Below are 26,455 nucleotides of genomic sequence, written 5' to 3'. Positions count from 1 at the left end.
GACCCTCGCTGGGCACTGACGCTCGCTGGGCACTGACCCTCGCTGGGTACTGACCCTCGCTGGGCACTGACCCCATTGGGCACTGACACTCGCTGGGCACTGACCCTCACTGAGCACTGACCCTCGCTGGGCACTGACCCTCGCTGGGTACTGACCCTCACTGGGCACTGACCCTCACTGGGTACTGACCCTCACTGGGCACTGACCCTCACTGGGCACTGACCCTCACTGGGTACTGACCTTCACTGGGTACTGACCCTCACTGGGCACTGACCCTCACTGGGCACTGACCCTCACTGGGTACTGACCCTCACTGGGCACTGACCCTCACTGGGTACTGACCCTCACTGGGCACTGACCCTCACTGGGCACTGACCCTCACTGGGTACTGACCCTCGCTGGGCACTGACCCTCACTGGGCACTGACCCGTGCTGGGCACTGACCCTCACTGGGCACTGACCCGCACCTGGGCACTGACCCTCACTGGGCACTGACCCTCGCTGGGCACTGACCCTCACTGGGCACTGACCCTCATTGGGCACTGACCCTCGCTGGGCACTGACCCATGCTGGGCACTGACCCGCACTGGGCACTGACCCGCACTGGGCACTGACCCTCACTGGGCACTGACCCTCACTGGGCACTGACCCTCGCTGGGCACTGACCCTCACTGGGCACTGACCCTCACTGGGCACTGACACTCACTGGGCACTGACCCTCACTGGGCACTGACACTCACTGGGCACTGACCCTCACAGGGCACTGACCCTCACTGGGCACTGACACTCACTGGGCACTGACCCTCACTGGGCACTGACCGGCGCTAGGCACTGACCCTCGCTGGGCACTGACCCTCACTGGGCACTGACACTCACTGGGCACTGACCCTCACTGGGCACTGACCCTCACTGGGCACTGACACTCACTGGGTACTGACCCTCACTGGGCACTGACCGGCGCTAGGCACTGACCGTCACTGGGCAATGACAGGCAATAATCATGATTAAAATTGGTCCCCTCCCCTCATTAAAAGGTGCTGAGGCTAATTGTCCCACTCCACACCACAAACTCGGGCTGCGACCGGCTACAAATCGCGGGAACAGAGGCTGGCCTTGCACCTTGCGGTTCAGTCTGTGTGTGGGCGAAGACCATTCAGCCCTCGAGGTGGTTCTACAGCAGTGTAGCTGGCTCTTAGCTATCTTCTGAAATGGCCTAGAACGCCACTCAGTTTGAGGAGGCAGTTAGGGATGGGCAATAACTGCCGCAAAAGTAAAAGATCTTTATCAGGGTGTGTACCCGTTCACAAACCTGCTTCCCGCTGTCCCGCCTCTCTGCTCACTCCCCCTGCTCAACATTCAATTTTGTTGCGTTATCGTTTCCCATTCAATTTGGTGGTGTCAAATATCTCACTGCAGTTCCGGGCGCTGGCCACCGGCAGTGCTATCGAGCACATTTCTCACTTCCAACTCTCGCTACCTTGCATAGAACAAATACAGGGCAGCATGGCGGCGCAGTGGTTAGCACTGCTGCCTCACAGCGCCAAGGACCCGGGATCGATCCCTGCCCCGGGTCACTGTCTGTGTGGAGTCTCAGGATGTTCAGGATAGATAAATTGGCCACGCTAAATTGCCCCTTAATTGGACAAAAAAAAGAATTGGGTACTCTAAATTTATTTTTAAGAATGACTTACACTGAGCGGCGTGATACTACAGCCAATCAAAATCAAAAGACTTGCATTTATATAGCAACTTGGTGGCCTCAAGTTGTCCCAAAGAACTTTAAAGCCCGTGAAGTATTTTTTGAAGCGTAGTCACTGTTGGACTTTCGAAAATATAACACTGCAGGCTCCCAAAAACAGCAATGTGATAATGATTGGATAATGTGTTTTTCGATATCGATTGATGGACACCTGGACGCCAAGGGTATCGCAACTTGCAAAATATTGCCTTGGGTTCCTTTAAATCCGGAAAACGGGCAGCACGGTAGCACAGTGGTTAGCATGGTTGCCTCACAGCTCCAGGGTCCCAGGTTCGACTCCCCGCTGGGTCACTGTCTGTGCGGAGTCTGCACGTTCTCCCCGTGTGTGCGTGGGTTTCCTCCGGGTGCTCCGGTTTCCTCCCACAGTCCAAAGATGTGCAGGTTAGGTAGATTGGCCGTGATAAATTGTCCTTACTGTCCAAAAAAAAAAGGTTAGGTGGGGTTACTGGGATAGGGTGGAGGTGTGGTCTTAGGTAAGGTGCTCTTTCCAAGGGCCGGTGCAGACTCGATGGGCAGAATGGCCTCCTTCTGCACCGTAAATTCTATGATTCTATGATTCATAGCGCTCCCTCGGTATCAGAGAATCCCTACAGCGCCATTCGGCCCGTCGGGTCTGCACCAACCCTCTGAAAGAGCAGCCTACCCAGGCCCACTCCCCCGCCCTAACCCCGTTACCCCGCCTAACCTTCTCGGAATGATGTTACGATTCGATGTAAACAGTGTAACCGCGAGTGCACCTTTTGGGCTAACGGCCTTCCTCTCGTTCCAGATACCTGCTACGTGCTGTCCTTCGCCATCATCATGTTGAACACAAGTCTCCACAATCCGAACGTCAAGGAGAAACCCGGACTGGAGCGGTTCGTAGCAATGAATCGTGGCATTAACAATGGAGGCGATCTCCCGCACGAGCTCCTCAGGGTAGGCGCACTCGCCAATAGCTTACTGCCTGCAAATGACGGACAATTCCTGGGCTCATTGAGAAATATCCTGCGTTGGAACGGGAGGAGGCCTACCAGCCTCTCCATCCTGTTCTGCTAATTAATTAGATCATGGCCGATCGATGTCTTCATTCCATCTACCTTGGACCCGATATTCTTCCATCTGTTTACCTCAGAAAAATCTACAGTTTCCATTTCGACTGAACCGGCGACCCCCACATTCCGTAAATGGGTTTCTAAAAATAATTTTCAATCGGCCTCCCAGCCCCAACTACAGTTTTAGGGGGAGTGACTTCCAGATTTCCAGTGACCTTTGAGCGGCGGAATGCTCCTTGGCATCCCGCCTGGCTCTACATTTAGGGTTATCCCTCCTTGTTCAGGATACCCTCACTCCCACCCACACCCCCATCACCCCAGCTGACAACCCTCCACGATTGTTCTGGGGTCTCCAGAAATTGGAGGTCGATCTCCCGAGACACGGGACCCTGGAGGGATATCATCGGGGCGTTATCTTAGCCAGGCATAGAAAATATTGAAAATCACAGATGGAGGCCATTCGGCCCATCGATTCATCACCTGCCCTCCGGAATAGAACCCGGATCCCTGACGCTGTGAGGCAGCAGTGCTAACCACTGCGCCCTCGTGGGGGCAGACAAAGGCTGTTTGACTGGCAGTTGAACGCCGTCCAATTCCTCCAGGAATATATTTAATCACAGTTGACACCTCTAAGTCAACCAGAGGAGATAGCTTCTCTCAATCGACACTATCCGATCTTTTAATCATCTTACGCACCTCAATTAGATCGTCCCTTAATATTCAATACTCAAGAAATACAAGCCTTGTCTATGTTACCTGCCCTCCCCTCACATAATTTAACCCATTTAGCGCCAGTGTCGAGTGGATCTGCATCATACTCTGTCCAAGGCCAAAATGTCCTTCCTGCGGGACGTGGGAAGTGGGGGTGAAATTTAGAACTTTCGGGTCAGTCGGATAGAATTTCAAGTCAAATTGAATCTTCAGGTGCTGAGAATTTCTCCGTTTTGATTCCTTGGAATAGAATCTGTATGACAGTATCCGGAATGAGCCGTTCAAAATCCCGGAGGATGACGGGAATGACCTGACGCACACGTTTTTCAACCCAGACCGAGAAGGATGGCTTTCCAAACTGGGTAAGTGAGACATTCACCAATCACTGTGGCCTTTGAAAGGAGTAAAGGCAATGGACCAAACACAACAGCGCAACGGACAGTCGACCACAGGGCCGTATGGACCATGTTTGTTGGGCACATACACACATCCCCTGGGGGCTGAATTGGCAGGTGGACAGGGGTGTAAAATTGGCCATAATGCCATTCACCCCCCCCTCCCGCCCCCCCCCCACCCCCAACCCCACCACAACTTTACGAATGATAGGATAGGCCTGGGCTGTCATACCCGCCTTTAGGCCACTTGAATCCCGTAAGTGGCCGACTGCTGACCAATTAAGGGCCTCCTCCTGCCCCCTACAATTTTACCTGGGGTTGGAAAAGGGGGAATTCCCGGTTTGAGGCCTGGCGGGTCCCACAGCTCAGGCGATTGCTGGGAAAGTGTGAGGTTAGCTCAGTTGCGGGATCCCTGGGCCCATTGAGGACCCCCTTGTGTTTCCTCACCCGCCCTGGGCTCTGCACCTCGGCCTCCCAACCTCTTTGCTACCTGGCTCCAGTTGCAATCGCCATTGGGGTTTTGCTGCAGTCCCAGCAGTGGCCACTGCACCCCCAGTGGCGCTGCTGGGAGCAGGGAGATGCTGGGAGATCTGATTGGTTGACAACTTCTTGGAGTCGGGTCTCCCCCCCGCAGATGAAGCCTTGAGTCAATTATGCCCCTCTGAGCATTAAATGGCCAGGAGGCTGAGGGATGGGCGGCTTCTCCATTGGCTTTTGTTGCCAAGGGACTTGGAACTCCAGTGATACGTAAAATCCTGCCAATGGAGTGCCAACTGGAGGTCTTGTGGTGCAGTGGGACGCCTCCCTGCCTCTGAACCTGAAGCTCCATGTTCGGCTCCCACTCCAGCCCCTTGATGGCCAAGGAAGGTGGGTTCACAATGTAACCAAACAGGCTGATTGTCAACCTACAAATCCTCCCAAATGCGCCATGGCTGGTGGTAAGAGCGGGGGAGACCCCTGGTCAGCCACGCTTGATGCGGCGTGGAGCCCCCTCAAGCTATAGCTTCACCAGGGAAACCGAGCTAAAAGTTGTGAGCATGTGATTTTTCCGCCTCTGGATCATGGAAGTCTTCTGGGAAAACAGACTGAACTCTTGTAGAGGGAATAGCGAGGATTCAGCCTTGGGTGGACTAAGGCGGCAACAGAAATGGAGTCCGCATGCAGTACAGGCAATATGTCTGCTAAAACTGTGATTAAGGGGTTGTAAAAGTGCGGTAATCATTGATTGCAACCATTGATCTGCAACTACAGATAGATGGCTAATGGAGCATTGTTTTGATTTTGGAGGATCCCTGGGGTGTAGATAGTTCATGAGGGACGGTGCTTAGTCCTAGATAAACATGCCATGGGACATCTTTATAGGGAGGAGACCCCATGTAACGTGTCTGCAACTATCTTTACAGGAGGTCGGGTAAAGACATGGAAGCGCCGGTGGTTTATTTTGACTGACAACTGCCTCTATTACTTTGAGTACACGACAGTAAGTGGCTTTTCATTCACGTCAAGTGTGATTACAGAGAATGAGCAGCACAGAAACAGGCCATTCGGCCCATTCAGTCCATGCAGGTGTTTATTTGCTCCGCGCCAGTCTCCTCCCATCTCTCCTCGCCTAAATCTACCACTGTATCCCTCTGTTCACCTTCTCCCTCATATGTTTGTCTGGATTCCTCTTGAAACGCATCTATACCGTTCGCTTCAACTACTCCCTGTGGTCGCGGTTTCCACATCGTCACCACTCTCCTGAATTTTCAGTTCCCAGTCCGGACAACTCTCAGGCCAGAGAAAGTGTGGCCACTCGCTCCGTACGTGGAGGGTGAGGAACAGCTCCAATAGTGACCGCGGTCGTCCAGGTCAGACCACCGCCCGGGCACTGTGCTCCTGCCAGGAGACATCCGCTCCTGGTGGGCACCAAAACCGTGAAGAAGGTTGGGATTCTTGGTGACCATCTTACATCTTCCGGTCCCGTCGAAGGCAGAACCCCACCCCGCCCCGCGACGGGGGAAACCACTCAGAACGCTGTAGACATTGGCGGGCGATTGCGAACTGTCTCCGACACCATAAAACATCCCGCGGGGAGGGGGAGCAGAGAGGATAGAAAGTCCCGCCCTCTGAATCCGGAAAGGAAACTGTGGACATGCATTGATTGATATTTGCCTGCCCCGCCCCACCCCCATTTTCCCTCACACCTCACCCCCGCTAACCTTCCCCAAACCCCACCAAAACACGAGGTGAATCCTGTCCCCGCCTGGTTCCTTAGAGGTGGGGAAAGAGGGACAAAGTGGAGCAATCCGGAAATGCTTCGATTCGGGCCTAGTTGTCAGAAAAGCACCGCATTGGCAAGGAGCCATCGTATGTCACTGCACAACAAATACTCTTTGGGTCATAGAATCATACAGTACAGAAAAGGCCTTTTGGCCCATCAAGCCTGTACTGACAATAAACTATACAAGGCCCATACCCTTGAGTGTTATGGCGGTCCAAGTGCTCGCCCAAGCACTTATCGAAAACTGTGAGGTTTCCCGCCTCTCTGTCCTTCGCTGGCACTGCATTCCCTCCATCCTCCGGGTGAAATTGGTTTTGCTCAGATCCCCCCTAAACCTCCTGCCTTTCACTTTAAAATTATGCCCCCTTAGGGCAGCACGGTGGCGCAGTGGGTTAGCCCTGCTGCCTCACGGCGCTGAGGTCCCAGGTTCGATCCCGGCTCAGGGTCACTGTCCGTGTGGAGTTTGCACATTCTCCCCGTGTTTGCGTGGGTTTTGCCCCCACGACCCAAAGATGTGCAGAATAGGTGGATTGGCCACGCTAAACTGCCCCTTAATTGGAAAAAATGAATTGGGTAAAAAATTATGCCCCCTCGTTATTGATCCTTCAACTAAGGGGAACAGCTGCATCCTATCCACCCTGTCCAGGTCCCTCATAATCATACACACCTCAACCAGGTCCCCCCTAGGCCTGTTCTGCTCCAAAGAAAACCAACCCCAGCCTCGATTCGTAGCTCAAATGCTCCATCGCAGGCTCCATCCTGAGGCAAAACACAAAGCTCCAACAACACATTCTTACAACAAAGTCTTGGTTTTGTTTCCTCAGGATAAGGAGCCCCGTGGTATTATCCCATTGGAAAATCTGTGTGTGAAAGCGACGGCAGACTCCAGAAAATTGGTATGTGGTGAAAAGTCAAACGTAAAAGGGTTTGTGGTATTATAGGTATTACGGTACCTGATAGGCTAAAGCACCATTGGTGGAAACTATATGCTTTCTATTGGTTAGAATGTATGATAGCTCCGCCCTGCTAGGCGGGGTATAAGAACCCGTGCCGCCCCAGCAGCCCTCATTCTGTACCTGAGCTGCTAGGGGAAACATCTAGCTTATTAAAGCCTTCAGTTGGACTACAACCTCGCTTTAGTGGTCATTGATCGTGCATCAATTTAATAAGCTAGTTTTTTTTAAGAAGAAAGGATGGAGCCCGAATCAAGCCGGAGTGTCTGCAACTTAGCCCCCATGCGGCGAACTCAGCGGCAATCTTTAAGCATTGGCTGGCGTGCTTTAAAGGGTATCTCGAGATGGCTGAAAACACACCCACGGGAGAGCAAAAACTGCAAATCCTGCACTCAAGGGTGAGCCCGGAGATTTACACACTCATCGAGGAAGCGGAAGACTTCGATGCAGCAATAGAGCTGCTAAAAGGACACTATATTCGCCCGGTAAACCAGGTCTACGCCCGGCACCTGCTTGCAACAAGGCGACAAACCCTTGGGGAATCGCTGGAGGAATTCTACCGTGCATGCCTGGTGTTGGGAAGAAGCTGCAGCTGCCCGCAAGTTTCGGCGAGCGAACACACGGAACTCTTAGTCCGGGACGCTTTTGTGGCAGGTATGCTATCTTCACAAATCCGCCAGCGTCTGTTAGAAAAGGACACCCTGGGTCTCAGGGAGGCATGGGCCCTTGCAGGCTCCCTGGACATGGCCTCCAGGAACGCCCGCGCTTACGTTCCCGACCGGGCGGCAGCCCCCTGGGCAGCGTGGAACCCCTCCGTGGCCGACCCCGAGACTTCCCCCATTCCCCCACAGGCCTGTACTGCAAGGCGGCCTGGCAACTCCGAGGGGCCCCGCTGCTACTTTTGCGGGCAGGTCAAGCACCCCCGCCAGCGCTGCCTGGCCCGCGCATCCACCTGCAAGGGATGCGGTAAAAAGGGCCATTTCATGGGGATATGCCAGGCCCGTGCGGTTGCCGCGGTCTCCGGCGGCGAATGCGGACCGCAACCACAAACTTCTCCACGGGCCCCGTGCGGCCAGCAGTCGCCGCCATCTTCATATTCCAGGGCCACGTGCGGACCCCGGGCGCCGCAATCTTGTTCCGCGGACGCCACGTTGGAGGGATGGGCGCTGCCATTTTGTGCACCCCCAGCCATGTGCGACCAATGGGAGCCGCCATCTTGGATGAACCCCCAGGACCCCAGCTCGGCTGACCATGCACTGCCCGAAGAGAACTCTCAGCTGATGCGATTAGCCTCGGTGACTCTGGATCAGTCTCGGCCTCGAACACTCTCAACTGCTATGATGACCGTATTCATCAACGGTCACGAGACGTCCTGCCTAATCGACTCTGGGAGCACGGAGAGCTTCATACACCCTGACAGGGTAAGGCGCTGTTCTCTCCTCATCCACCCCATTAATCAAAAAATCTCCCTGGCTTCCAGTTCCCACTCAGTGGAGATAAAGGGGTTTTGTTTAGCAAACCTCACAGTCCAGGGAAGGGAGTTCAAAAATGTTGTCTCTACGTCCTTCCCCACCTCTGTGCGGCTACACTCCTGCATTTAGACTTCCAGTGTAACCTTCAAAGTCTGACCTTCAAATTCGGCGGCCCTATACCCCCCCTTACTGTCTGTGGCCTCGCGACCCTTAAGGTCGACCCGCCTTCCCTGTTTGCGAACCTCACCCCGGATTGCAAACCCGTCGCCAACAGGAGCAGACGCTACAGTGCCCAGGACCGGATCTTGATTAGGTCAGAGGTCCAAAGGCTACTGAGGGAAGGGGTCATTGAAGCCAGTAACAGCCCCTGGAGAGCTCAAGTAGTGGTAGTAAAGACCGGGGAGAAGCATAGGATGGTCATCGACTACAGCCAGACCATCAACAGGTTTACGCAGCTGGACGCGTACCCTCTCCCCCGCATATCCGACCTGGTAAACAGGATCGCGCATTATAAGGTCTTCTCCACGGTGGATCTCAAGTCCGCCTACCACCAGCTCCCCATCCGTACTAGTGACCGCAAATACACTGCCTTCGAAGCAGGTGGGCGGCTCTATCACATCTTAAGGGTTCCCTTCGGTGTCACCAATGGGGTCTCGGTCTTCCAGCGCGAGATGGACTGAATGGTTGACCGGTACGGTTAACGGGCAACATTCCCGTATCTCGATAATGTCACCATCTGCGGCCATGACCAGCAGGACCACGACACCAACCTCCGAAAATTTCTCCAGACCGTCAAAATCCTTAACCTTACATACAACAAGGATAAATGCGTGTTTAGCATCGACCGCCTAGCCATCCTCGGCTACATAGTGCAAAATGGAGTTATAGGCCCCGACACTGAACACATGCGCCCCCTTATGGAGTTCCCCCTCCCTCACTGCTCCAAGGCCCTGAAACGTTGCCTAGGGTTTTTTAGCTACTACGCCCAGTGGCTCCCCAACTACGCGGACAATGCCCACCCCCTGATCCAATCCATAGCTTTTCCCCTGTCGATAGAGGTCCGCCAGGCCTTCAGCCGCATCAAAGCAGACATTGCAAAGGCCACGATGCACGCCATCGACGAGTCCCTCTCCTTCCAGGTCGAGGGCGATGTGAACGACGTAGCTCTGGCGGCCACCCTCAACCAAGCGGGCAGACCCGTGGCCTTCTTCTCCCATCCCCTCCATGCTTCCGAAATCCGCCACTCCTCAGTCGAAAAGGAGGCCCAGGCCATAGTAGAAGCTATGCAACATTGGAGGCATTACCTGGCCGGCAGGAGATTCACTCTCCTCACTGACCAATGGTAGGTTGCTTTCATGTTCGATAATGCACAGCGGGGCAAGATAAAAAACGACAAGATCTTGCAGTGGAGGATCGAACTCTCCACCTAAAACTACGAGATCTTGTATCGTCCCGGGAAGCTAAACAAACCTCCTGACGCTCTGTCCCGCGGCACGTGTGCCACCGCACAAGTGGACCGCCTCCGAGCCCTCCACGAGGACCTCTGCCACCCGGGGGTCACTCGCTTTTTCCATTTTGTCAAGACCCGCAACCTGCCCTACTCCATCGAGGAGGTCAGGACAGCCACCAGGGACTGCCAAATCTGCGCGGAGTGCAAACCGCACTTCTACTGACCAGAGAAAGCGCACCTGATAAAGGCTTCCCGTCCCTTTGAATGTCTCAGCATGGACTTCAAAGGCCCCCTCCCCTCCACCGACCGCAACACGTACTTCCTGAACGTGATTGACGAGTACTCCCGGTTCTCATTCGCCATCCCCTGCCCCGACATGACTGCAACCACCGTCATCAAGGCCCTCCGTAGCATCTTTGCACTGTTCGGGTTCCCCGCTTACATACACAGTGATAGGGGGTCCTCCTTTATTAGCGATGAACTGCGTCCATTCCTGCTCAGCAAGGGCATCGCCTCGAGCAGGACGACTAGTTACAACCCCCGGGGTAACGGACAGGTAGAGAGGGATTACGGAACAGTCTGGAAGACCGTCCTACTGGCCCTACGGTCCAGGAATCTCCCAGTCTCCCGCTGGCAGGAAGTCCTCCCGGATGCCCTCCACTCCATCCAGTCGCTGCTTTGTACGACCACCAATCAGACACACCACGAACGTCTCCTTGTCTTCCCTAGGAAGTCCTCCTCTGGGACCTCGCTCCCGACCTGGCTGGCAGCGCCCGGACCCATCCTGCTCCGAAAACACGTACGGGCGCACAAGTTGGACCCGTTGGTCGAGAGGGTCCATCTGCTCCATGCTAACCCCCAGTACGCCTACGTGGCGTACCCTGACGGCCGACAAGATACGCTCTCCCTACGGGACCTGGCGCCCGCCGGAACCCCACGCACATCCCAGCCACCAGTCCCACCCTCCCCTCCACCGCAGCACCTTACAGGAGGATCGGTCCTTCCGCCGACCCCGTCTAGGCCCCCCTACCCACCGACGCCCCCGCAGGCGCTCCCTTCCCAGGTCAACCGTTTCCCCCACCAGCGCCGTCTAGGGGTGCCGAAGCTGCCATGGAGATCGAAGCCACGCTCCCGGAGTCACAGACGCTCGAGCCTCCACCGGAGTCACCACTGAAGCTCCGACGATCACAGAGGATGACCAGGGCCCCCGATCGACTGATTGCTTCATTTTAATTGTAAACTGTAAATATAAACCATCAAATGTACATAGCTACCAGAATTGTAAATAGTTACTAAACACTGTACGGAGGTATTCCGGTACCTCCATAACTAATTATACCACGTTGCCATGTTTTGTAATTTCAGGCCACCACCCCCGCCGGACTCTTTTTTAACAGGGGGTGAATGTGGTATTATAGGTATTATGGTACCTGATAGTCTTAAGCACCATTGGTGGAAACTGTATGCTTTCTATTGGTTAGAATGTATGATAGCTCCACCCTGCTAGGTGGGGTATAAGAACCCGTGCCGCCCCAGCAGCCTTCATTCTGTACCTAAGCTGCTGGGGGAAACATCTAGCTTATTAAAGCCTCCAGTTGGACTACAACCTCGCTTTAGTGGTCATTGATCGTGCATCAGGGTTAAACGATATTTATGACATGGAACAAATGATTTTGCCTTAATTCCTGGTAGAAAGTTAATGTGAACCTCTCCCAGGGGGTGGGGGCTGGAAAATCCCACCCTTTGCATTTTAAAATGGAGGATACCACAGTCAGCTCACCTCCCCCCCCCCCCCCCCCCCCCGCCCCACGCCGAGAAACATTAAACAAAAGTGTGTTTTCTTTCATCTTCGTTGAGCAATATTAGGAGTACAATTATTGGAGGTGGGGGTGAAACGAGGCCCTTTGACCGAATGGGGCAGATGGAGGGTCCAGGTTGTGCGATGGAGCCTCGAGCGGTACATCCACCCAGGGTTGACGCACCAACTCTTCGCCCCGCCGTCAGCCAGAATCTGAGGCAGGATCTTGCGCCTGTACGGTGGTCTGAATCCTGCAATATTTGTGGAACATCCCAACGGGGCCGCCCTTACCTTTGTGGAGGAGAGCGCAGCCTGTCTGGTAGGCCCATCAGCAAGTCCTGAGGGAGGCAGCCATTGATAGTGGTCGGGTAAGAGTCTGCTGGGGCTCCCCGTGTCTCGCGACAGGTCTGCTGACTCGTTGATACAATAATGTTGATGATACAAAAATGCCCAGGTCGTGTTTTCCTCGTGAGCTTGTTTCTCCCTCTGAGTTATGTAGAAAACACAACTTGTGTTCACCTTGCATCTTGAGTGTCTGATTCTAACAGTTGGGCCTCCTTAGCATATTGCTGACCAGTTTCCCGACAACATAACCAGAATCACAAGAGGACACTCGGCCTGTTGAGCCCCTGATGGCTCTCTGCAAGTGAGTCACAGCTAGCCCCACTCTTCGCCCTTTCATCCTGGCCCTCCAATTTATTCCCCTAAGCACTGCTGCCTCACATCACCAGGGACCTGGGGTCGATTCCGGCCTTGGGTGACCGTCTGTCCGGAGTTTGCAAGTTTCCCCCCCCCCCCCCCCGTCTGCGTGGGTTGCCTCCGGCCGCTCCGGTTTCCTCCCAGAAAGACGTGCAGGTACGGAGGTTTGGCCAGGCTAAAGTTGCCCCTCAGTGTCCAAAGGTGTGCAGGTTAGGTGGGGTTACGGGGATAGGGCTGGGGTGTGAGCCCAGGGTAGGATGCTCTTGGGAGGTTCGCTGCAAATTCGATGGGCCGAATGGCCTCCTTCGGCACTGTGGGGTTCTAAGAGTTGGAATTCGAGTCATTTCACCGACGGAGATGAGCGACTTCCAGTCAGGCTGCTGGCAGGCGTGAAGGTGGAAAGAAATATCTGGATATTGTCGGAAATTGTAAACTCATCAAATCTTATTTGTCCGGCGCATCTTACAGAACTGTCTGAGTGTGTAAGGAAGGGAAAGATTTAAAATGGAGCCAGGGTCATGCTGACAGGATTAAGTGTAACAAGGGCAAACTTTACAGGGAATCTCACCAACATAATTAATGCACCAGCAGGAAATGACCAGTTATCAGATTATCGGAAAACAAGAAAGAATCCATTCTCACCCAGTGTTAAGGTGAGCTTCCATAGCAGGGGCTGGAGACATCTGAACTCCTTGCCAGCAGATAAGAGCTGTTCCCTCACGGCCGACATTAAATTAATCTCTCTCTCCCAGCGTCAGAACCACAGACCCATAATAAAAAGATGCCGGCAACTCTGAATTAATATTTAATAAACAAATTCTTCTGAGAACATTTTTTAAAACCTATATGCTTTTTTAATGCACTCTAAGATTTTTCTCCCGAGCGTTTGCTTGCAACAGTGTGCAGGAGATTAATCTTTTCACTCCCGTAGACTCCAGGTCAATTCTGGAGACTTGACAACCCTAACTAACGTTTGACTTTAGGAGGTACTGGGCACCTGTCTTTCCTAGAATCACGACTGAATGGTCGATTACTTGTAGAGGTGTGTGGTGCGGTTAAACCTTTGACATATTAGAGATATTCCAATGGATACTGTGTCTTGCTCACAGTTAGTCCAAGGGAATGACGTGTATTTTAGATATTGGACAATCTCTGTGGCTGGTTAAGTTTCTGTTCGATGGTAACCCTAAAATCCATAGAATCCCTAGCGCAGAAGGAGGCCATTCGGCCCATTTGAGTCTGCATTGACCCTCCGAAAGAGCACGCCACCTAGATCTACTCCCCTCCCCCATCCCCGCAAACCAGCAGAACCATCACATCTTTAGACACCAAGGGCAATTTAGCACGGATAATCCACATAACCTGCAGATATTTGGACTGTGGGAGGAAACCAGAGCACCCGGAGAATGTGCCAACTCCACACAGACAGTGACACAAGGCTGGAATTGAACCCGGGACCATGGCGCTGCAAGGCAACAGTGCTAACCACTGTGCCAATGTACCACCTGATCATGTTGATGGCAATAGGAAATAGATGCGACAAGAATGATCTATTTGTAGAGAGAGAACAGACTAACCGTAGACAAACCTCTTTTTTTGATATTACAGAATTGCTTTGACTTGTACAGTCCCAACAGTAAAGGACATACCATTAAAGCCTGCAAAACAGACACCGATGGCAGGGTCGTCGAAGGCAATCACCGTTTTTACAGGATATCAGCCACTTCGAGGGAAGAGAGGGATGAATGGATCAAATCAATCAGGTAAATCTGAGCCATACATTAAAACTCCAAGTTTTGGTACCGAGACTGGTTACGAATTCTTCCTCAAAGTTAGAATGCAGATGGCATTTCAGTGTGTCAAAGGTTTCAAATCGTTTTCTGGTTAAGGGTTCAAAATTAAGCGAATGCATCCGATGAGGACTAGATTTTGAAGGTGTCATTTGCGGAACAGACGACTAAATTTTGATTTAAAATGACAAGCACACAAGGGTGGCACGGTGGCGCAGTGGTTAGCACTGCTGCCTCACAGCGCCGAGGACCCGGGTTCGATCCCGGCCCCGGGTCGCTGCCCATGTGGCGTTTGCACATTTCCCCCTGTGTCGACGTGGGTCTCACCCCAACCCAAAGATGTGCAGGATAGTGGATCTATGCTGAAAATGCTCAGCAGGCCAGGCAGCGTCTGCGGAGGGAGAAACAGGGTCAATGATCCAGGTCGCCGATGTTTCGTCTGAACTGGAACAGGTCATAGATGTTGCAGGTGCATTGGGCACGCTAAATTGCCCCTTAGTATCCAAAAGTTAGGAGGGGCTATGGGGATAGGGTGGAGGATGTGGGCTTAAGTAGGATGTTCTTTCGAAGGGCTGGTGCTGACTCGATGGGCCGAATGGCTTCCTTCTGCACTGTAAATTCTATGTTGCTGGTGTGGTGCAAGTACAGGGAAGGGTGGGTTGGGTGGGCAGAGAGGAGGCAAAAAAACAACAACCCTGAAAAGGATTGTGTGTGGTGGGCTGGATGGCAGGAAAGGTTAAATGGCAAAATGGAGAATGGTGCCAGGCGAAAGGAGAATGTATTGGGAAACGTAGAGAAACGCGAACAAGAAGGGCAGCACCATTACCACCACCTTAACTCGTCTTCAAGTAAACATGTAGCATTTTAGACAATGGCCGAGAAGTATTTTGAGTGATGGAAACATTCAGCGAATAGTCATTCTTAAAAATGCAATTTAGTGCAGAAGTGTAATGTGTTTTTATTATCTTTCAGGGCCAGCATCACTCGAGATCCTTTCTATGACATGGTGTCAGCGAGAAAGAAAAAGTTAACGGTCCACAAATCCAATTAAAAGGTTTTTCTTTATTCCTTCCCTCGCAAATGGAGACAGTAAACCGATGCCTTTGGTGGCTGCATGTGTTGGACCATTCCAGTGGCTGACGTCTGCACTTATCCCTGAACATTTATCCCATCCCAGATATTGGGACGTTCCTAGGTTCCTGAGCCATTTCTTTATTCCGAATTGTGATTTGCACAATACCTTCGCTCTCTTTCGCTACTTCAGTTATCAGGATCAGCTCTCCCCACATTGATGGAGATTTCCATTAGAACCATCAAGACTCGATAATAGCCACTCCACTACTTCAAATACATTTCAGGGTCCTACTTCTGATCAGAATCATTGGGTTCCACTAATGTCTATTGGAAATTCTCCGAGACAGCCTATGCTCTATAGGTCTAATCACATTGTCATGGGCAATGGTTGGGTTCTTTGCCTTGCAGGTGATCAGCACGATATTTAACCTCTTGGTAGCCAGTTAAACATATCTATCAGACTTTGGTGAAGCCTTTCCTGGCGTACTATGATTGTGGAGTTTGCACGTTCTCCCCGTGTCTGCCTAGGTTTGCTCCGGTTTCCTCCCACATTCCAAAGAAGCGCAGGTTTAGATGGATTGGCCATGCTAAAATTGCCCCTTAGTGTCCAAAGATGTGCAGGTTATGGGGTTAGGGCAGTGGAGTGGGCAGAGGTAGGATGCTCTTACGGAGGGTCGGTGCAAACTCAATGGGCCAAGTGGCCTCCTCCTGCACTGTAGGGATTCTATGATTCTGTGTACAGTCCCTATTGAAGGAAGGATATGCTTGCCTTGGACTGCAATCTAGGTTGACTAGACTGACTCCTGGGAGGAGGGATGTCTTCTATGAGAAGAGGTTGAGTAGACGAGGTCTAGCTTCCATAGAATCTTTTAGAAGGGTGATTGCGTTGACACATGTAAAATTCTTAAGGCTCTTTGCAGGTAGAAAGTTTCCCTCGGGTCTCCGTGGCAGAATGAGGGATCGGCCATTTTGATTGAGATGAGGAAACGTTTCTTCACTTAAAGGGTTGCTGATCTTTGTAACCCTCTACCCGAGGGGGGATCCGGATGGTCATTGTTGAGTGTAACCAAGGCAAAGATAGATAGATTTTTGGAATTAAGAGATAGGAGGGTAATATGAAAAGGAGGAGCTGGGGTAGAATATCAGATGTCATCTTAGTGAAGCAAGCTCAAAGAGACAAATGATCTCCTCCTACCTCTATTTCTTCGTGTTCTTAAATACTCGTATTTCAAAATGACTCATTGTGGAGCCAATATGCTTGAACTGATTATTAAGATAACCGTTGGCTTTTGGTGTGCACTGTGCAGAGTTTTTCAATACCAAAGAGCACTGGTGATCATTAATCACTATTGTTCGGACATCTATTGAAAAAGTTATGTCATCCTGAATTAAAATGGTTGACAAACCGGTAGATGGAAGTGTGGCAACACGTACTTTATAATCATTTTATTGAATATACTATTAAATGTATATTTGAGTTTTTTTTTAAATAGGCACATACATGGTGAGTTTTCATATATAAGCACTTATTAACGAATCTAGATTAAATATAGAGAATAGTTTCACACTATGCAAGTTGCCTTGCTTTGAATGGTTTATGCCTTGTGTGCCTTGATACCAAAGCCCCAAGTGTGAGAAGTTACTTATTCTGCCCTCCAGTTTTCATTCCCCTGAATTATTGCCGGGCGACATTCTGCACGTGGCAATTTCCCAAGTGGCAATTCTTCAGTCGACACAAGGAATGTTGGCAAGCTATTCCGATGGTGGGGTTATTGGGGAGGTGCGGTAGAAGGAGGCAATGGAGTCCAGTCCTGGTGACGGCCAATGTCAACACAAGCACTCTCTCCATGCGGGGTTCACACGGCAACAATCACTAGCGTGAGCCCCTGCGGGCTGATCGATTCCCTTCCCCAGCCATGATAAATGACCTATTAGCACTCTGGGCAAGATTGTCGAGTTTAATAAAGACATTTGCTCCTTCGCTATCTGGGGCTGGTTTAGCACAGTGGGCTAAACAGCTGGCTTGTAATGCAGAACAAGCCAGCAGCGCTGGTTCAACTCCCGTACCGGCCTCCCCGAACAGGTGCCGGAATGTGGCTTTTCACAGTAACTTCATTAAAGCCTACTTGTGACAACAAGCGATTATTCTAATCTTGCCCTTTCCGCTTAAGAGCTCTTCAGCTGTGGTAGCACCCATCTGTTGGGTAGAAGGTTATGGCTTCAAGACCCACTCCCACTTCCAGGCTCACACTGCCGTGCAGCGCTGAGGGAAAGCTGTGCGATTCGAAACACTGCCATGTCTGTCAGGTAACCGATCCCATGGCACTGTCTGAAGACGACCAGGGGAGCTCTCCCCTGTGTTCTGGCCAACGTTTGCACCTCAATTATCACAAGAAACATATCTCATCGTTTGTGCAACTTTGCCGAGAGCGAACAGGCCATAATTTGGGATTGCGTACATTATAGCAGTGGCACCTGAGGCAACATTATGTTACATAAAACTGAACAGGCTTCGGGGAAACTTGATCATCATCTAACTGTCGCCTTTTTTGATACTTAAAGAAACAGGTTCTAGTTAGACAGAAAGCGTGATTCAATTTGTGCCATCGTTTTGGTCGCTATATTTCTCATTATGGTCACGTTTATACTCCTATCTATTAAAAGGTTGCGTCATTTTCAATTAAAATGACCGACAAACTGGTTTTGTGGAAAATTAATTTAGTTGCATTCCTGTAAATAGGCTAATAAATTTATATTTTACAAAAAAAACCTTACATCTTCAGTCAATTTGTTCTTCTTCGACATGCTGTTTCGATAAGCCTGCACTTGAATTCCAGAGATCAGGATCCAACTATTATGTTCAACTTAAATAATCAAGGAAATTAAGGCAAATAAACTGTGGGACAAATTAAAGGGACAGTCCCTTAAAGGGAAAGTGCGTTAACCAGAAAGAGAATCAGAAATGAGGATTAAAGAACATCAAACCAAAGTGTGATTAGAAGAGTCCCAGCCCCTGTGGCGCCCAACAGGCACGGAAGGGTGCCAGAAAACACCACGTGCTCTCTCACAGGGATGCCCGGCTGTGAATGTAGAGGGGCGGACAGTTCGGTCGGACAACCTCCTCAATTGGCTGCTGCCGGGACCGGCTGATGGCAAGTTTGGCCAGGCCCACGAGGGCGGTGTCCTCCTCCTTCCCTGCCCCTCTGGGGCAGGTGGGGGGGGGGGGGGGGGGGTGGAAAGAGAAGGCAAGTTTTGAGTCGGGTCAACTGGATAGCTCTTTCAAAGAAAGCTGACAAAGGTGTGTTGGGCCAAATTACCGCCTTTTATCCTGTAGTAATCTATGATTAAAAACGAAGGGACAGCTCCCCTGCCATCAGGCGGTATCTAGTCCAGCCTAGGCTGGAGACTCGGGTTCAACATGATGGCTGTGCTAAATTTGCTAATTTTAGGGTGGTAAGTGTTCTAATCAATTTGTGTATCAGATGGGATTGATCTATCGTCCATGGGTCCTGCAAACGGGCCACGCTTCTTGCCACTTGCAAACGGAGGAATCATAGAATCGTTACAACAGAGGGAGCCATTCAGCCCGTCGTATCCGTGCTGGGTCTCTGGAATAACTCACGTATTTCCACTCCCCTGCCTTGCAGCCCCCCCCCCCCCCCCCAACGGTATGTAAAATCTTTCACTTCAGATACTTACCCAACTCGCTTTCCATTTAATCTGCCTCCACCACATACCCACAGGCAGAGCATTCCAGATCCTAACCTTGTGTGTTAGCATTGCTTGTAGGACTATCTTCTGGCAACCATGAGCATGGAGGCCCACAACCACAGCACAGTAAACTCTCATTGATCAGAGAGCATGGTTGGTGAAGAGTATAGAGCTATTACCTGGGTACTGATGAGCAAACAATGTTTTTTTTCATGGGATGTGAGCATTGCTGGCTGGGCTAGCATTTTTATTGTCCATCCCCAATTGCCCTTCAACTGAGTGGCTTCAGAGGGCATTTAAGAGTCAACCACATTATCTAAGTTACAAAATAAAATTAGGGCCACATTCTAGTTTGAGAGAGAGAGAGTTGATCTTAGGAAGACTATTGAAACAAGCTGAAATCCCCTCTGAGCAGGATGAGCTCTTTCTGTGCCACCTGGCAGGAGTTTATCTAATTCACGTTGACAGCGCCATTGGACTGGCCATGGTCCGCTCTCTAATCAACACGGCCCCATCTTTCAGGTGGCATGGTAGCACAGTGGTTAGCACTGTTGCTTCACAGCACCAGGATCCCAGGTTCGATTCCTGCTTGGGTCACTTGTCTGTGCGGAGTCTGCACATTCTCATTGTGTGTGCGTGGGTTTCCTCCGGGTGCTCCGGTTTCCTCCCACAAATCCCAAAAGACGTGCTTGTTAGGAGAATTGGACATTCTGAATTCTCCCTCTGTGTACCTGAACAGGCGGCGGAGTGTGGCGACGAGGGGATTTTCACAGTAACTTCATTGCTGCGTTAATGTAAGCCTACCTCTGACAATAATTAAGATTATTAAAGAAGAGGACTGGTGTGATGTTGAGAAACCTTGTCTCACTCTCTAGGCTCCGTGTGGCAAAGCTTTATGATACAGCCACACCCAGGCTTCAACTTGTTCTGTGCTCAGACTTACCATCGGAGCAGAGCAATTTGCAAGCCCCATTCACCACCAGGCACCAAGAGAAGGTGAACCAGTGGTCGCAAGCTGAGCCATTGACACTTCAGTGCCAGAGATGAAGACGCAGAGTGAACCTCCTTCTGCACTGCCTCAACAAATGGGGGAAGAGAACAATGTCATTACTTGTACCCTGAATTTAAGTCCAGCCAAGACACTTGGAATGCAAGTCACTTCCACGGTTTACTTGCTGTAAAAGATTCCCTTTAAATCGAATAGAAAATAAAAATATGATTGTCCTTGAACGATTTATTGGAAAAAGATATACACAAAAGGAAAGTAGAACGAGTGCACATCACGTGACTTGCACAATCCCAGGAAAAGAAAACTTTAATTCCCATAAATAAACTTCTCTCTAATGTACATAATTCCAGAAGGCCATATAAATATATACACACAAGTCGGTTCTACAGATCCCAAGCAGGGAAGACAAAGAATATTTATTGGAACAAATAAGTAAGCAGTGTTAGAATAAGGAAACACACCTGTGCTCAGATTAAACACATTTCTACTTTCTGAGGCAGATCAAATGCAACCTGGCAGGTTCTCTGATATGAACAGATGATCCCATTTCCCCTGTACAAATGAAAGGTTTCACTTGGCAATGGCCCCCACATAGGCGATACTTTCTCTGCTGACACTCGTCACAAAGACACTCTCAATAGGCATCACTCTGCAAGTGACAACATTAAATGTCATAGAAAAAGCCAAAGTCTGTTTGACAGGTCATAATTCATCCGTGCCAACAGGCAACATGGTTTTATTTTCCAGTGGGGGATCGCTTAGATGACTGAACAGTAACATTTTCCCCCATTCAGCCACCGTGTTTATTTGATTGAACACTTCCCCGCTCATGAATACAGTGTCCCCCCCCCCCGCTGGCTTTGCCCAGTGATATAGCCGGTGAAATACACAACACGTTCGGAACAGATCACATGCAAACTGTACTATAATAATAAGGGCCCTTGAAGCAAGAGAAGAGCAACAGAGCTAAACCAAATATAATCCAGGAGTCACCTTGCGAGTGACAAATATCGAAGGCTGGTAACTCGCAAGTGACTTAATGACCTAGAAATTGCATGAAATGGATATCCATTTAAGGGCTGGTTTAGCTCAGTGGGTTAGACAGCTGGTCTGTGATGCAGAACAAGGCCAGCAGCGCGGGTTCAATTCCCGTACCAGCTTATCCGAACAGGTGCCGGAACGTGGCAACTAGGGGCTTTTCACAGTAACTTCATACTTGTGACAATAAAAGGTTATTATTATTATATCTAAGGATTTAAGATACAGTCCCCACGCTCATCCTGTGTTAATGTGGAGATGCCGGCATTGGACTGGGGTGGGCACAGTAAGAAGTCTTACAGCACCAGGTTAAAGTCCAACAGGTTTGTTTGGAATCAATAGCTTTCAGAGCGTAGTTCCTTCATCATCAGGTGACTTTAACATCCTGTGTTGGAATTGCACACCCACGCCACATTGAATCAGGTCTTTCTGTAGCAAAGGTGGGTGCCTGAAACACCTGTCCCTCAACTTGCAAGATCTGGAATAGCACTTGTACCATGGTTAGTTTATTCAGATTCTCAATAGGGTTCCACTCGAGGGGCAACCCACTTCGAATTAGGAGAAGGTCGAACAGCCCCTTGAACCGGCTCCGCCATTTAATAAGACCATGGCTGATCTGTCTGCCTTTCGAGTTCCACATTCCCATCTACCTGGATTCGCCCTTGCCCAACAAGAATCCACCTACCTCCCTCCGCCTTAATAATAGTCAACGGCCCCCAACTCCACTGCCTTCTGAGGCAGAGAGAGTTCCAAAGTCACCCAACCCTCAGGGAAAGAAATTCTCTTTATCTGTCCTAAAAGGGCGATCCCTAATTCCACCCAACCTCCTAATCATGTTAATACGAATATGTTACCCCCTACACCAGGAGTTCCTACTTTGCGCAATAACCTGTTTATTGGGCTGGTTTAGCACAGTGGGCTTAACAGTTGGCTTGTAATGCAGAACAAAGCCAGCAGCGCGGGTTCAATTCCCGTACCAGCCTCCCCGAACAGGTGCCGGAATGTGGCGACCAGGGGCTTTTCACAGTAACTTCATTGAAGCCTACTTGTGACAATAAGCGATAACCTTTGATGTGGGAACCATGTCAAATGTCTTTTGATGTTGGCAGGCTCCCCTTCACCCAGAACGCATGTCACTCCTTCAAAAGAACTCCAGCTAATTGGTTAAATATGATTTTCCTTTCACAAAAGCATGCCAACTCTTCCCGATTGCATTGAGTTTTTCCAAGAGAGAGGGAGCGACGCACACAGACAGAGAGGGAGCGACGCACACAGACAGAGAGGGAGCGACGCACACAGACAGAGAGGGAGCGACGCACACAGACAGAGAGGGAGCGACGCACACAGACAGAGAGGGAGCGACGCACACAGACAGAGAGGGAGCGACGCACACAGACAGAGAGGGAGCGACGCACACAGACAGAGAGGGAGCGACGCACACAGACAGAGAGGGAGCGACGCACACAGACAGAGAGGGAGCGACGCACACAGACAGAGAGGGAGCGACGCACACAGACAGAGAGGGAGCGACGCACACAGACAGAGAGGGAGCGACGCACACAGACAGAGAGGGAGCGACGCACACAGACAGAGAGGGAGCGACGCACACAGACAGAGAGGGAGCGACGCACACAGACAGAGAGGGAGCGACGCACACAGACAGAGAGGGAGCGACGCACACAGACAGAGAGGGAGCGACGCACACAGACAGAGAGGGAGCGACGCACACAGACAGAGAGGGAGCGACGCACACAGACAGAGAGGGAGCGACGCACACAGACAGAGAGGGAGCGACGCACACAGACAGAGAGGGAGCGACGCACACAGACAGAGAGGGAGCGACGCACACAGACAGAGAGGGAGCGACGCACACAGACAGAGAGGGAGCGACGCACACAGACAGAGAGGGAGCGACGCACACAGACAGAGAGGGAGCGACGCACACAGACAGAGAGGGAGCGACGCACACAGACAGAGAGGGAGCGACGCACACAGACAGAGAGGGAGCGACGCACACAGACAGAGAGGGAGCGACGCACACAGACAGAGAGGGAGCGACGCACACAGACAGAGAGGGAGCGACGCACACAGACAGAGAGGGAGCGACGCACACAGACAGAGAGGGAGCGACGCACACAGACAGAGAGGGAGCGACGCACACAGACAGAGAGGGAGCGACGCACACAGACAGAGAGGGAGCGACGCACACAGACAGAGAGGGAGCGACGCACACAGACAGAGAGGGAGCGACGCACACAGACAGAGAGGGAGCGACGCACACAGAGAGGGAGCGACGCACACAGAGAGGGAGCGACGCACACAGAGAGGGAGCGACGCACACAGACACACACACACACCAGACAGACGGGCACACACACACACCAGACAGACAGGCAGACCAGACAGACACACACACCAGACAGACAGGCAGATCAGACAGACACACACACCAGACAGGCAGGCAGGCCGACCAGACAGACAGGCAGACCAGACAGATACGCAGACCAGACAGATACGCAGACCAGACAGACATGCAGACCAGACAGACATGCAGACCAGACATACACACAGACAAGACAGACACAGACCAGACAGACAGACAGAGACACACCTGACAGAGACACAGACACACCCGACAGAGACACCACACAAACCCCTGTCCCGTTTCCACCCCCTCCCCCACGCACACATACATATAGATATCCTATCATGCACTGCTTTTTCTTTGGGTCTATCAAAGGCTTTGGACTCATTCCAACAGAATATTTGCACGGTGGTCTTGGAAAGATAGAAGAAAAGTAAGGGGCAATGATTTCTGCCAACATGCATTATGGCCAGCATCGCCTGAATGTCTCTCGTGCACTCTTCTCTCCCAGCCTGCATGTGTCATCCCTCAACTGCACAGAATCAATTGTACATGGTTAGTGAGCCAAAACAGGAGGCCACACTGTTTGCAAAGCTGTTGGGCAATGAAGGGTCGGGTCAGCTGACATGCCCAGTCCTCCTGCGGAGTAGAAGAGCCGAATCTACAGTACGACAACAAACTCATCTAATTCCCGTGGAGAGTCAGATCAGAACCCAAATTAAATAGCCAGGTACTAGGTTGTTGAACCTTTGTTACTCTCCCGATGAGGAAGCCATGGTGCTGGGGAGCATCGGTCAGATTCTGGGCTACAGACACCTGGATGGCTTAAGCTGCACAGATTCCAACTGGCCATGTTGGATCTGTACATCCAAATTTAGCAAATCAGTTTTTCTCAAATGCAACTCAGGCCTCAGTGCATAATCCTGACACCGCATCTGCGAGAGGTGGGAGAGCAAAATCTCGCCATTTTTTAAAACACCGCGTCTCCTGCCAACGTAAAATTTCCACGCAGGGTGGCTGCCAAAACTAACGCTGTCATTTACAGGAGACTGGCCCAGCAGAATCCCAACTATGATCGCTACGCCCGTAATCTTTAAAATTCAGCTTCTCTTTTATTTCACACACTGGGCTCTTGTAATGTTCAAGAAATGTTGCTAAGTGGTTCATTTATTTTGAAGTAATCATTGGCTTTGCACACTTCTGGGACTGAAGGTTGTTTTTTTTAAATTTAGAGTACCCAATTCATTTTTCCAATTAAGGAGCAATTTAGAGTGGCCAATCCACTCACCCTGCACATCTTTAGGTTGTGGGGGTGAGACCCACGCAAGCGCGGGGTGAACGTGCAGACTCCAGTGCCGGGATCGAACCTGGGGCTTCAGTTCCGTAAGGCAGCAGTGCTAACCACTGCGTCACCGTGCTACTCTACTGGGACTGAAGGTTAATGAACGCAAGTTTAACAGTGTATTTTTCCCCCCCACTATGCTATTAATGCCGGGTGATTCCATGGGAAATTTGTATCAGTAAATGACAATACAGTACTGAGCTTTCAGGTTGGTGAAACGCGTATTATCATTATGTACTCAGTTGGCTTTGTGCTAACACGGGACCATTTGTACTTCATCACTCGCAATGATGCCATGGGCAGCACGGTAGCACAGTGGTTAGCACAATTGCTTCACAGCTCCAGGGTCCCAGGTTCGATTCCGGCTTGGGTCACTGTCTGTGCGGAGTCTGCACATCCTCCCCGCGTGTGCGTGGGTTTTCTCCGGGTGCTCCGGTTTCCTCCCACAGTCCAAAGATGTGCAGGTTAGGTGGATTGGCCATGATAAATTGCCCTTAGTGAACAAAAATTGCCCTTAGTGTTGGGTGGGGTTATTGGGTTATGGGGATAGGGTGGAGGTGTTGACCTTGGGTGGAGTGCTCTTTCCAGGAGCCGGTGCAGACTCGATGGGCCGAATGGCCTCCTTCTGCATTGTAAATTCTAGGAAAATGCAAAACAGTTTAACAGTGCCCACGTGGCAGTGAATGCCACCTTTTAAAAAAAATAAACATTTTTCTTCTTCAGCACAAAGGTACAGATCCTACAACTCCGGTTCCCTGTCTTGTCCAAGTGGTCAACCTTCACAAACCAGCAAGAATATATCGGGCAGCAGAGAGTGTCAGTCCAAAAGCTAATAGCCCAGAGAAACACTTCTCAGGAGCAATCGCCTGGTAAGACGGACGAATGGAAGCTCTGTCCCGACGTGGCTCTTGCTGTCCCAGAGCAGCTGAGGCCGACTGCAGCGTCCCTACTCCAGCTGATAGTGGCCTACTCAGCACAGAGCAAGAATCAAACCTTCTGGTCCACATGCTACGCTAGTCGCGCCAACTGAGGAAACGTACAGCGATTCAATTTGGCGACATGGGGAACATGGTTAAAACATGTATCGCAGAAAAAGGAGACTTGGAAACCAGGCGGAATAACAGTTTGTTTTTGAAACAATTTTATCACACACTGAATAATAATGCTAATGGAGTATTCATAACATCAGGTGTAACACCAGTGCACACAGAGAGAGGACCATTTTGATATTGCCAGCTAACAGGGGGTTATGGAGGGGGGAAATAACAGCACTCTGCCCAATAGCAGGCTGGAGGCCTCGCTCCAGACCAGTCTGTTGTACCATCGGATCTGCCTTAGAAATCAGAAATCGACTGCTTCAGGATTTAATTTTAATTACTGTAGCCCCTGTTGTTCACCTCATTAGCAAAACGTCGGTGTTCTCTGAACAATAGAGCAGCAGTGTTGTGTAGTGTCTGTGTTCATGGCCCTGTTAGAGCTTCCCCCATGACGCTGGAGGTGGGAACTGATCCACATCTCCCATCTCATCGAAGGTTTGCTCGCCCAGTGCGAACGTGAGCTTGTACCGTAACCGGACTTTCTCCTGCAAGGAA

The 26,455-nt window shown here is 51.0% G+C and overlaps 2 protein-coding genes across 3 annotated transcripts in view; one reads left to right on the top strand and one right to left on the bottom strand.

The window, feature by feature from the left end:
- The window catches only part of LOC140403936 (cytohesin-2-like), an 82,384-nt gene extending 64,249 nt beyond the window's left edge, over positions 1-18,135 (top strand). For both annotated transcript variants that reach the window (XM_072492204.1, XM_072492205.1), the window contains exons 8-13: positions 2,529-2,677; positions 3,755-3,866; positions 5,303-5,379; positions 6,987-7,058; positions 14,143-14,297; positions 15,297-18,135. In XM_072492204.1, the coding sequence (XP_072348305.1) occupies positions 2,529-2,677; positions 3,755-3,866; positions 5,303-5,379; positions 6,987-7,058; positions 14,143-14,297; positions 15,297-15,375 (644 nt within the window). In that variant the 3' untranslated portion in view covers positions 15,376-18,135. The remainder of the gene's footprint in view (positions 1-2,528; positions 2,678-3,754; positions 3,867-5,302; positions 5,380-6,986; positions 7,059-14,142; positions 14,298-15,296) is intronic.
- Positions 18,136-20,328: 2,193 nt separating this feature from the next.
- LOC140403935 (ADP-ribosylation factor-binding protein GGA1-like) overlaps positions 20,329-26,455 on the bottom strand; it is a 59,177-nt gene continuing 53,050 nt past the window's right edge. Inside the window, exon 17 of the mRNA XM_072492202.1 lies at positions 20,329-26,445. Coding sequence (XP_072348303.1) covers positions 26,335-26,445 — 111 coding nt within the window. The 3' untranslated portion in view covers positions 20,329-26,334. The remainder of the gene's footprint in view (positions 26,446-26,455) is intronic.

Source organism: Scyliorhinus torazame, chromosome 29, assembly GCF_047496885.1.
Source record: "Scyliorhinus torazame isolate Kashiwa2021f chromosome 29, sScyTor2.1, whole genome shotgun sequence".
In the NCBI taxonomy this organism is placed as follows: Eukaryota; Metazoa; Chordata; class Chondrichthyes; order Carcharhiniformes; family Scyliorhinidae; genus Scyliorhinus; species Scyliorhinus torazame.
Note: the sequence above shows the minus strand (reverse complement) of the source record. Positions and strands in the feature narration are given on the sequence as shown.